General features: G+C 42.2%; 1 protein-coding gene across 1 annotated transcript; it reads left to right on the top strand.

Moving 5' to 3' along the window:
* Positions 1-2,054: 2,054 nt before the first annotated feature.
* LOC126379233 (transmembrane protease serine 9-like) lies at positions 2,055-10,865 on the top strand. The gene is made up of 6 exons (XM_050027924.1): positions 2,055-2,859; positions 4,098-4,225; positions 5,671-5,860; positions 7,599-7,730; positions 8,505-8,605; positions 10,049-10,865. The coding sequence occupies exons 1-6, from the start codon at positions 2,609-2,611 to the stop codon at positions 10,291-10,293; spliced, it is 1,047 nt and encodes a 348-aa protein (XP_049883881.1). The 5' UTR covers positions 2,055-2,608; the 3' UTR covers positions 10,294-10,865.
* The last annotated feature ends 1,314 nt before the right edge of the window (positions 10,866-12,179 follow it).

Here is a 12,179-nt window from a genome sequence, read left to right on the forward strand (position 1 = left end):
GGTGATGATGATGAAGTAATATATTCATTTCCTCTACAAATAACATTGTTCTTATACTAGTTTACAATTATTTTATAACATGAACATTAATAACATTTGTAGAGCCTGAAGCCTGTAGGGTTCTTTGGTAATTAATAAACTGTTTCATATACTTTCATTAACCTTTTATTTCCATAATTAAACTGTTTCAATATCGGATTCAACAGCGTACATAGTAATAATTTTGACACTGACAGTGACAGATGTCTGAATGACATCCGGGAATAGGACGCTTTACATCTCTACAAAGCCTAAACACCCTAGACCCTGTGTTATAGGTTTCTAAGCCTCCACCTCCAGGAATAGGGTCATTAACCCTTTCACCGCCAAAGTCTGATATATGCAGCGTATGCCTACTGACGGTCAATGTGTGATTTCTGTTTGCTACCTACCTGTTTTCTATTATAATTAAGTAAGCACCTCGGTGAATGGTAAGGATTTGTTTTGTGTAAGTTCTTTAAATGTAATAATGTGAAAGCGTGGCGAATGCCGAAGAAGAAGGCATCGAGACAAACCTGTTTAGGTTTAGCGATGTTTGTAAATAATGTATGTGTAATTTATGAAGTGTTATATATATATAAAAAAAAAAATATCAGACATTTAAGTTTCGTGCCCTCGCCGCCAAAGTCTGATATATCAGACACGTAGTGATGCAACTAATATCATAATTACTTGTGTGATTGTTCACTGTATTTATAGGCCACTGAGATTTTAATAAATTTTAAAATGTTTCAAGGAGTATATAAACCAACCAACCAACCAACCAACCAACCAACCACCAACCAACCAACCAACCAACGGTCTCCTGGAGATTGTAGCCGGGCGGGTCGATGGCCCTGTGCTTAAACACTGGGTCGGTGTCCATGTTGTTGGGGCTTCGCGCAAATTTTATTAATGATTTTTAATTTTAATTTCTTGTTTATAATTTTTATGTATTTGTACTTTTATTTTTTAACAATTTTTGTACTTATTTAGTGTTTATTTATTTAATTTTTTCTATGGACGTTATTATGGTCTGAAATAAATTATTTGAATTTGAATTTTGAATTTGAATTTGAATAAAAATAAAATAAAACCCATAAAACTTAAAAATAGCTATATATATATATATATATATATATATATATATATATATATATATATATATATATATTTCTGAAATGATTTATTTACTACAAATTAAAACATCGATATTCAATATTGCCAACACTAGTAAATCAACCATGTTTAATGTTGTGGCGTGTGGTGAACGTTTTTGATCAAAACTCTTGGCGCTGAAAGGGTTAATAATGTTATAAATAGAGCAATACAAAGAAAGTAAATAAAAAAAAATACGTAAGAAATATGAGAAAAGTAATTTAAAAATACTGTTACAAAAAGGTAGTGTGTGTGTATGTGAGCGAGTGTGTGTGTGTGTGAGTGATATGATCGACTATAAGTAGGTAAGTATATCAAAAAAATACTTTTGGAAGCAGTATCTTACGAAAAGCAATGATAAAATTGCAGCATATCTCATAAAATACATTGCCGGTGAAGTGGCTATGGAATTTGAGAAGCAGTAGAGCTATCGTTGTTATCTGTTTGCAGTTGGTTTGCAGGAGTAGTAGTAAAAGAGAGTGGTTGAACCGGCGACAGCGGTTCTCATACAAAATGCGCTTTAGGGCCTTTCCAGCCTCTTTTTTCCATTCCGTGATAATCAACAAGCATAAAATTTGTCATTGTCTTCCTCCTAATATGACCCCCGACCCCGCCAGCGTGGTCGATATCGGAGTCCCTTCGTACATAGTTCCGTACACCCGTGTTGGTCTACGGAAGGACCCTATTTTTTGGCGTGACTTATTGTAGATTTGCCGCAGATGGCATTAACTGCTTGGCCGGACAAATGGCGAGCGTTGAGGGCTCTCACCCGGTACAAAATTTAAGACAACAGGCCTGAGGGTGCCTAGTTGGGCGCGAACCTCGGCTCAGGGCGTCGTCTGACGGGAGTTTGTCGCCTCTATGGCTAGAAGCTAGAATCCACTAGAATCGCTTCTTTCCCAAAGACATTTGTTTGTTTTGGTTTTCCCCGAAGGGCAAGGCAAAGGGAACTATACCCATACAGCCATGTTTTTTGTATTTTTTTTCTTGATGATGAATAATGAAATGATGAAAGGTGGTGACAATGAATGATGAAACCTAAGCCCCCACCCTCGGAGCAGACTCCTACTCCGAAGCCCAAACGAATTACTTACCTCAAAAGTCCCGAAAACTTTTGAGTTATGAAGCGGCTTGTTGGCACGAAGCGAAAATAGATAGCTACACTTTGTTTATTGAATATTCCGATATCATAACATCATTCATTCCCCACAAAATCATTAACCACAAAACACCACTTCGTATAATTTAGATTATTCAATGAAGAAAGCAACCGTCCCGTTTCCGTTCCCGCCAAAAAGCCTTCCCAAAGACAACACTCGTATCTATGACATCAACAAACTTAAAACCCCAATCTGTCAATAAAAATTCCAAAATTTACGATGACATCCTGAAAAATAATTACTTATAATGACTTTACTAAATTCAAATCGTTATGTGTTCAATACAGTCCTTCATTTTACATGTTTATTCCTTTGCACTGTTACAAAATTCTGTTGCTTCCGTCACCCTCATGGATATAACGCACTTGAAGGGTAGGCAGACAACCACGGAGAGACAATTTGTGGATTGGACGCCGGGAGTGGAAGTGAAGAGGGTCATCATAGGTGACCAGGAAATTGTATTTAGAGTGGTCAACGGGCGAGACGTCAAGTTGGGCGAGGTTCCGTATCAGATATCATTCAGGTTTGCCATTTTCTCATTATATACGTATCACTAATTTAAGAGCTACGCTCTTGTCAGTTGCCTTTAACATAACATAACATAACAAATACTTTATTGCACAAACAGGAAAAAAAAAAACAAAATACAAAACAAAAGAGAAATAGAATTAGTACAATAGGCGGCCTTATTGCTAAGTAGCAATCTCTTCCAGGCAACCTTTAAGTATAGGAGATATTGAATATTAGGTAATATAGCGGGATAGTGCAGCATGGGAATACTTATGCATATTAAAATAAATACACTTTTGACTACATAAACTACATAATAATAATACACATAATTATAATTGTTATAATAAATAAATATCACTACTTAAACTACTAACGCCTTTGGTCTTGGTTTCCGCAAAAAACGCCCTGTAATTTAACAACTTACATAAAAGCCACTCTCAGGAACACGACGGCAACGTCGTGGTCAGGAAACTCGTATTCCTCAGGGTAATACACGTCCCTGAGAGCGCGCCACTGCCCGGAGCCTTGCTCGTCGTTCTTCGGGAAGTAGTCGAAGGTCTTCAGGTTGGCCGCCGCCGCGTACGTACGCCCCACCACCTCCTTCGGGGCTTTGCCTGCAATATTATAAATGGTATTAAGTATTATAAATAATTGGTTTTGGTTTCATACAAGACTATTAACCCAGCCCCAGGGGGGACAGAGTCATTTTCTCTGCCCTCCACTGGGGCAATTCCTGTTCGGCGCGTCCTGGCCGCGGTTGTGGGCGCCTCTTACTCCAATAGGCCGGAGTGAGACGGTGGCTGAGTTCGAATAGGGACCCAGACCTACGGGGTATAACGTAGAACCCTTGCCCAGGGATACGGGTGAAGACCTCAACGGTTGCAGAGGCGGCGAGGGGAGCCATCGATACGGCAATGCAGGGCGAAAGGGGCAAGTCACAGGGACTGTAACCTGGAACCTGACAGAGGGCAGCAGTAACTGTCAGTTTTATTCAGAGGAGAATTGTTTTTCACAATAATCACAGTGGTCCTGTGGTACAACGGTTTGCTTCTCAAAAGGGGACTGTGGGTTCGAACCCCGGTATCGGACTTGCACCAATGGTCGAGCCAACAGTTGTCTCGAGCATTAAAGACGGCGATACGGCTCACCTATCACGTTGGTCTAACAGAAAGCTCGGTGAGGTGTGGGTACTTAGTTCATCTTGCGATGGATGTACCTCTGACAAATTCATCTTTCTTTTGTTTGCAGACGGAGATTACGCATGTCCCGCGTGTACGCAAACTTCTGTGGAGGCACCCTTATTACTGAAAAGGAGGTTATATCAGCTGCACACTGCTTCCATCGACCGAGTATTACCGATTTGTGTGGGAAGAGCGGTTTGTAGTACCTCTCATTCTCTCGTATGAATTGTGAGATGAATGACCAATAGGGGTAATAATTTTGTCACGGACAATATATATATCGATTCTGACGATATAATTATGTCGTTTACAATTTTGTCGTGAACGGCCTCCGTGCTCCAGTGGTTGAGCGTTAGGCTCACGATCCGGAGGTACTGGGTTCGAATCTCCGTGGGGAAATATCACAAAAAATACTTTATGATCCCTAGTTTGGTTAGGACATTACAGGCTGATCACCCTAATGTCCGAAAGTACGTCACGTTAAGCCGTTAGTCCCGGTTACGTACGGTTTTTTTTCTACTTAAGTACTTAGTTGTTTTTGTGTTGCTTCTGTGACATAAATGACAAATAATAATAAAAAACCTTGAGCTTTGAAAAATGTGTCATGTAAAATTTCGTTTTGAAGGGGTTGCGGGCAGATTTAAAAAAAAATGCACAATGTTTTTTGTTCAATTCTCAATTATTTATTACATTCCAATGGGGTGTTTGTTACATAGGCATAGGAACTAAAACATGGACCCTGTAGGGCACAGCAACGTTGAAAGGAAGAGAGGAAGTGTATATTAAAATTAAAACTTATCATTTAAAAATTCGTCTACAGTATCATAGCTCTTTTTAATTAGCATTGTTTTTAGATTTTTTAAAAATTAATTCGTTTAAGTTCTTATTCACAAACAATCCGCATACAAATTTTAAGCTTTCTACCTTGAAAATTGCGGAATGCTCCATACAAACTTTTACCCCCCATTTTAGGGAAATGGGTGGTTAGAAAAAAACAAACTGTAGCCTATGTCACTCTCCATCCCTTCAACTGTCTCCACTTAAAAAATCACGTCCATTCATCGCTCCGTTTTGCCGTGAAAGACGGACAAACAGACAGACAAACTCTCAATTATAATCATCATCATCAATTTAAGAGCCACGCTCTTGTCGGTGCAGCATTTTCCATGCTACTGTTTATGGAAAAGGGCAGTGGTTTCCCTCTTGCCTTCCACCCCGCAGTACTCTGTCTGACGCGAGTGGGATGGCGCCCAGAGTAGTCTATTACAAAGCCATACTAGGACTCCTGTTCTCCGCCTCTGAATAGTACTGACAGTTACTGCTGCCCTCTGTCAGGTTTCAGGTTACAGTCCCTGTGACTTGCCCATTCCTTCCTGCATTGCCGTACCGATGGCTCCCATCTCCGCCTCTGCAACCGTTGAGGTCTTCACCCGTATCCCTGGGCAAGGGTTCTACGTTATACCCCGTAGGTCTGGGTCCCTATTCGAACTCAGCCACCATCTCACTCCGGCCTATTGGAGTAAGAGGCGCCCACCCCCGCGGCAAGGACGCGCCGAACAGGAATTGCCCCAGTGGAGGGCCTTGTACGGAACCAAGACCAAAGGCAATTATTTATAATAATGCAATTTATTATATCGCAGGCAGAGCCCCGAAGGAGCTGGTAGTGCGCACGTACGCGGTGGCGGCCAACCTGAAGACCTTCGACTACTTCCCGAAGAACGACGAGGAAGGCTCCGGGCAGTGGCGCGCTCTCAGGGACGTGTATTACCCTGAGGAATATGACTTTCCTGACCACGACGTGGCCGTCGTGTTCCTGCAAGTGGCTTTTATGTAAGTTGTTAAATTACAGGGCTTTTTTGGCGGGAACGGGACAGTTTTTAAAAAAAAATCAAAATTATTTGTTTGCTCATAAAAATGGTATACTTAATAAAAGTTTTACTATGAATGGGAGAATCTCATGTTTTGCCGCAATTTGGCTTGCAAAAATTATATATCAAGCTCATTCATCATTGAATAATCTAAATAATTAATACGATGTGGTGTTTAGTGGTTAATGATCGCATTAAGTTAGTCGGAAAACATTCGCGACGGTGTTATTATATCGGAATATTCAATAAACAAAGTGTATCTATCTATTTTCGCTTCGTGCCAACAAGCCGCTTCATAACTCGAAAGTTTATGCGGACTTTGGAGTTAATTCGTTTGGGGTTCGGAGTAAAAGTCTGCTCCGAGGGTGGGGGCTTAGGTTTCATCATTCATCGTCATCACCTTTCATCATTTCATTAATCATCATCAAGAAAAAAGTACATAAGACATGGCTGTATGGGCATAGTTCCCTTTGCTTGCCCTTCGGGGAAAACCAAAACAAAAAAAAAATATTGAATTACAAACTCATTTTATTCCAGTAAAAACTTAGAGAAGAAGAGAGAAGTAGGCTCTGCATGACAACAGCGCCGCGTATAAGATGATGTTTATAATATGTCATTTATTTTTTTGGGGCTTTTTGGCGGGAAACGGGAACGGGACAGTTGCTTTCTTCATTGAATAATCTAAATAATTAATACGAAGTGGTGTTTTGTGGTTAATGATCGCATTAAGTTAGTCGGAAGACATTCGCGAGTGTTATTATATAGAAGTATTCAATAAACAAAGTGTATCTGCCTATTTTCGCTTCGTGCCAGGAAGCCGCTTCATAACTCGAAAGTTTATGCGGACTTTTGAGTTAATTCGTTTGGGGTTCGGAGTAGGAGTCTACTCCGAGGGTGGGGGCTTAGGTTTCATCATCATCATCTTTCATCATTTCATCAATCATCAAGAAAAACAATACGTAAGACATGGCTGTATGGGCATAGTTCCCTTTGCCTTACCCTTCGGGGAAAAAAAAAAACAAAAAAAAATATATTTTTTTGGTTTTCCCCGAAGGGCAAGGCAAAGGGAACTATGCCCATACAGCCATGTCATATGTATTTTTTCAGCGTGCCGCGAATGCTCAGGGCGTCGTCTGAGAGGAAAAATATTTGAAAGAATTAATCGACCCTAGTGGGTCGATAGCGATAAGCGCTGATTGAGGGAAATCGTCGACCACGCCGGCGGGGTCGGGTGTTGAAATGTTTGGTGTCGCGAGCTGATTGGCCGCCTCTATGGCTAGAGCGAAAAGAGCTAAGCGGGATGTATTCGGAAGCCGCAACTACCAGGGGATTTAATAATAATAACCCCCCACCACTCTCGGTCCACTAACCCCCAACCCAATAGCCCAGTTCCATTTGTTCCCATAATCTGCAATAGTCCTACACGAACCGGGGATTGTCTTTGGGTGCACTCCCATAGTGCATACAGGGATAATCGCCGGTTGGTGTCACACCACATTTAGATTAAACTGTCTTAAGGGGCCTCTACGTGTTGGCTTCGGCCCCACGCACGCCTTCCAAAGGTCCGGGCCTCCATAGGCCCGGGATATGGAAACGACATAGAAATAATAATGATAAATTATTATTTTTTTATTTGGGTGGCGCGGAGCAGAATCGAAAACCAGTGCGGCTAGGGCATTGACCTTATCATAACATTTCAGATATAACGCATATGTCGCGCCCCTTACGATGGCGACACACTACCGCGACTACGAGGGCCTCTGCACCGTCTCGGGTTTTGGAAGACTGAGCACCCAAACGATGTCTCCAAGGCTAAAGATTGCGGATCTCAGGTATACTGTGTAAACGCATTCACCATGGAGAGCACCCGACTGGTTGCCGGTTGCGTTTGCGCACGGTTTGGCTGCGATTACCAGACTACAGATCGATATTAGTGTGATACCTCTCATGGTAACAGCCTCCGTGGTCTAGTGGTTAGAGCGTTAGGCTCACGATCTGGAGGTCCGGGTTCGATTCCCGATGGGGACATTGTCGAAATAATAATAATAATAAAAAAGTTTATTTAGGTAAAATCTACGACACACATATATATACATTTACAACATTAAAATATACACACATTACATTGAAATCACTTTGTGAGACTGTCCTTTGATTGGTAAGGACTTTTTAGGCTTGAATCACCTGATTGTCCGAAAAAGTAAGATGATTCCGTGCTTCGGAGGCCACGTTAAGCCGTTGGTCCCGGCTATTAGCCCTAAAACCACCTCCACCAACCCGCAGCAAACATTGAATGAAAAAAAAGAAACAAAAAGGAAAATAAGACAATAAATAACATGAAAAAAAAGGAAATTACAATTTCAAAATTAAACTAAAAAAAAAAACAAAAACAAACTAAAAGTAAACTATAGAAAAAACAAAACTGGAAATCATTAATTAATCGTCTCGCAAAATGCCAAACACTCACTCCATACAGTCCACCATCTATCAGCGAACACATCACATTGTGGTGTCGATTCCAACATCGCGGGGAGGAGACGCAAAGCACGCATAAGACGCACGCGCACGCGTATTGTATTTTCTCTACGGTTTTATCCCTGTTCCAGGATGATAAAGGCGTGGTACTGCGACCGAATACACAAGGAGAACATGAGGAGTTTTATCTGCACCTCTGATGAGGTCAGCGACATCGGCAAAGGAGATTCGGGTATTTATTATTTTATTCTGAGTACTGTCATCTCATCTCATAATGCGGAGCTCGGTGGCGCAGTTGTTAACGCGCTCGGTCTGCCGCGGTTAAGGCCGGTCATAGGATGGGTGACCACAAAAAAATAAAGTTTTCATCTCGAGCTCCTCCGTGCTTCGGAAGGCACGTTAAGCCGTTGGTCCCGGCTGCATTAGCAGTCGTTAATAACCATCAATCTGCACTGGGCCCGCGTGATGGTTGTATGGAATACAATCCCGATCTCGTGGGATCCCGTCTAAATTTTCGGGATCAACCCCGAAGTCCCGAAGCATAAATTGACGAGATCCCATTCTACATTGACGGGATTGGGCGAATCTCCGGAGGGTGATGCAGGAAGATGATGACAGTCATCATCATCATCATCATCAGCCCATTAACGTCCCCACTGCTGGGGCACGGGCTTTCCCTATGGATGGATAGGGAGATCGGGCTTTAACCACCACGCGGGCCCAGAGCGGATTGGTGGTTATTAACGACTGCTAATGCAGCCGGGACCGACGGCTTAACGTGCACGGAGGAGCTCGAGATGAAAACTTTTTTTGATTTTTGTGGTCACCCAACCTATGACCGGCCTTTGCGAAAGTTGCTTAACTTCAACAATCGCAGACCGAGCGCGTTTACCGCTGCGCCACCGAGCACCTCGTGTACTTACGTATTCACTGTATTCATGTGTTATGTCTGATTGTTGTAAGTAACTTGTAGCTTGTGAACTTGTAGACTTGTAAGTTTTGATAGACATGGGTAGTTTTAAATGATGGGGGAGTGGAATATGTCCATGAGTACATTTACCTGGGGCAAATAGTCTCCTTCCAGTCACGTCAAGACAAAGAAGTTGCACGACGGACCGAAAATGCGTGGAGGAGCTATTGGTCAATGAAGGAACATAATGAAAGGCGATTTACCTCTATCTCTAAAACGCAAACTCGTGGACATGTGCATTCTCCCAATATTAACCTATGGAGCTCAGACTTGGTCTTTGACAAAGGCTCAAAGGTCCAAATTTCAGGTCTGCCAGCGAGCAATGGAACGCAGCATGTTGGGTGTGAAACGGACTGATCGTGCCAGAAACACCGTGCTGCGTTCTAAGACTCAAATTGCGGACGTGGTCCACGCAGGCGCCAAGTTGAAGTGGGATTGGGCAGGTCACGTCTGTCGGATGCCTAACGACCTGTGGGCTAAGATCACCACAGAATGGTCTCCGAATAGAGACAGACGCAGGCGCGGCAGACCGAGGCGGAGATGGCGCGACGATTTAGATGCTTTCCTCGAAGGCTGGCCGGAGGAAGCACTGGAGAGAGTCCTGGAAGAAATGGAGGCCTTTGCCCAGCAGTGGGACACTTTAGGCTAGATAAGATAAGATAAGGGTATTTTCATTTTTGAACCTAGATTTCTCGCATTTCGCAGGAGGTCCTTTGGTGTGCAAGGGTACGAATGACCCCAACGAAACCCAATATGGAGTCTTGGTCGGCATCGTGTCTGGGAAGAGAATAGCCACTAGAGACGGTTCATTCTTCGTTAGGGTTACCTCTTACAAGAAATTCATAATCCAAAAATTGTTGAACAACTCGACTGCTACTCTCGAAATCTCAATTGAAATGTTCATAATCACATTTTTGATGTGTCGGATCGGTGTTTTTAAATTGAGTTAAGCTTGATGCAAACAGGACCGGGAGAGCGTCGGAAATGCGGTTTGATGCCGCTTACCCGGTTCTGTGTGCTATGTAAGTGAAAATAAACAGTTTAAAAGGATAACCGTCCTGAGTTCGGGCTAATTCTTATCGTGCGGGTTGTGAGGTGGAATACCAGCCTCATCAACCCTGGTGTCAGGGTTATGATTGAGCCGCCAAAGGCCCCTGACATGGCTCGTGTAACGATTACATACTTACATCTGTAAGAAGTAACCGGGACCGACAGCTTAACGTGCCTTCCGAAGCACTATTGTTCGGGCTACTGTTAACGAACTATCTAATAGTTAGATTATCTATTGTTGAACTTGATAATTGTCAAATGATAATATTACTGACGCGTAAGTGCGAACGAGACAGATAATCCGCGCTCTTACCTTAGGCTGCTTTTCCACCAGAGCTGTGCGAGATAGCTAAGTGGTGTGGGAGGAAAAAATCCCCCCGATACTGACCCCGCCGGCGTGGTCCACGATTTCCCTAAGGGTCGATTAATTCTTTCAAATATTTTTTCCTCTCAGACGACGCCCTGAGCCTAGGTTAGCTACGTAATGAACACCATTCGTTGATGTCCAATGTCGTTGTAATTTACAATTGTAAGTTTTATGAAACAGGCCCTTGGTGGAAAAGCAGCCCACCTCCTTACCGGCTTACGGTCATTTAAGACTAAAGACCCAGAGGGGGTGAGGTAGGCGCCCGTTACGAATTGGTACGGGGGGGGAGTATTACCGTTCTATACGTAGTATTATTCTTTACTCTACGCCCCAGTTTATGACCTAAACACACCCCGGACACTTCATACAAGACACCTCGTTTTCCACAGACACTACACATTGACGTTATCGTACACGCGCATCTGTGTGTGTGACTGACATCATACGATTGAAGATTAAAGTAAGACCGAGGGGGTGAGGTAAACCTAGCTCAGCCGCTGGTGGGGAGCGGAGAGTTGCCGTTCTATACGTAGTATTATTCGTTATTCTATTGCCTGTAGGCTCTAAAATGGCTCAATCATGCGCTATGCAAGGGTGTCTCCCTTAAGTTTAATCGAAGTGCGTTATAATTATACTCCGTGCTGATTGCAGTACAGATCCTTTAAGTTAATTTTAAGTTATACCTGTCATTTTCTTATCCGCCGTAAAAGAAAGGGACGGGTAATCGACAGGCATAAAATTCTGTCTACAAGAATCAGGGCCAGATTTTATACAGTGTTAGTGACGTCGTATCGAATACTGAGGGGGATAATTCAGACCGTGATTCTGAGTTGATATCAAGTGGAATTTTCCGTCGCAAAAATCATGATATTTTTGTGTTTTTTAAAATTATTTTTGTGATGGAAAATTCTACTTGATTTTAACTCAGTATAATGAGCTGAATCATCCCCCTCAGTATTCGTTACGATGATGTCACTTACATCCCGTACAAGTACGTACAGAACCATACGAGAATGTATGGGTATTAGTGATATCGTAACGAATACTGAGGGGGATGATTCAGACCTCTTGAGTTGATATCAGTGTTGCTAAGAGTGTGGTATTTCTACTATCCTTCGCAACAACACGCTGAGTCAGTTCCTTTTCCCTGGCAGTGTACTTTTGATTTGTATACTTAATTTATCTTCTTTACTATTGTACTGCACTGTTTTGGGAATAAAGTTATTCTATTCTATATCAAGTGGAATTTCCTGTCGGAAAATTAATGATTTTTTAAAATTAATAAAAAAATATTCTATTTGATAGCAACTCAGAATGATGGTCAATCATCCCTCAAAATGTTCGTTACGATTTAACTATCACCCTGTATAATGTAAGTTAGATCAAGTGTAAATATTACGGAACGAATATTTTATTATG

Source organism: Pectinophora gossypiella, chromosome 28 (assembly GCF_024362695.1).
Source record: "Pectinophora gossypiella chromosome 28, ilPecGoss1.1, whole genome shotgun sequence".
Classification (NCBI taxonomy): domain Eukaryota; kingdom Metazoa; phylum Arthropoda; class Insecta; order Lepidoptera; family Gelechiidae; genus Pectinophora; species Pectinophora gossypiella.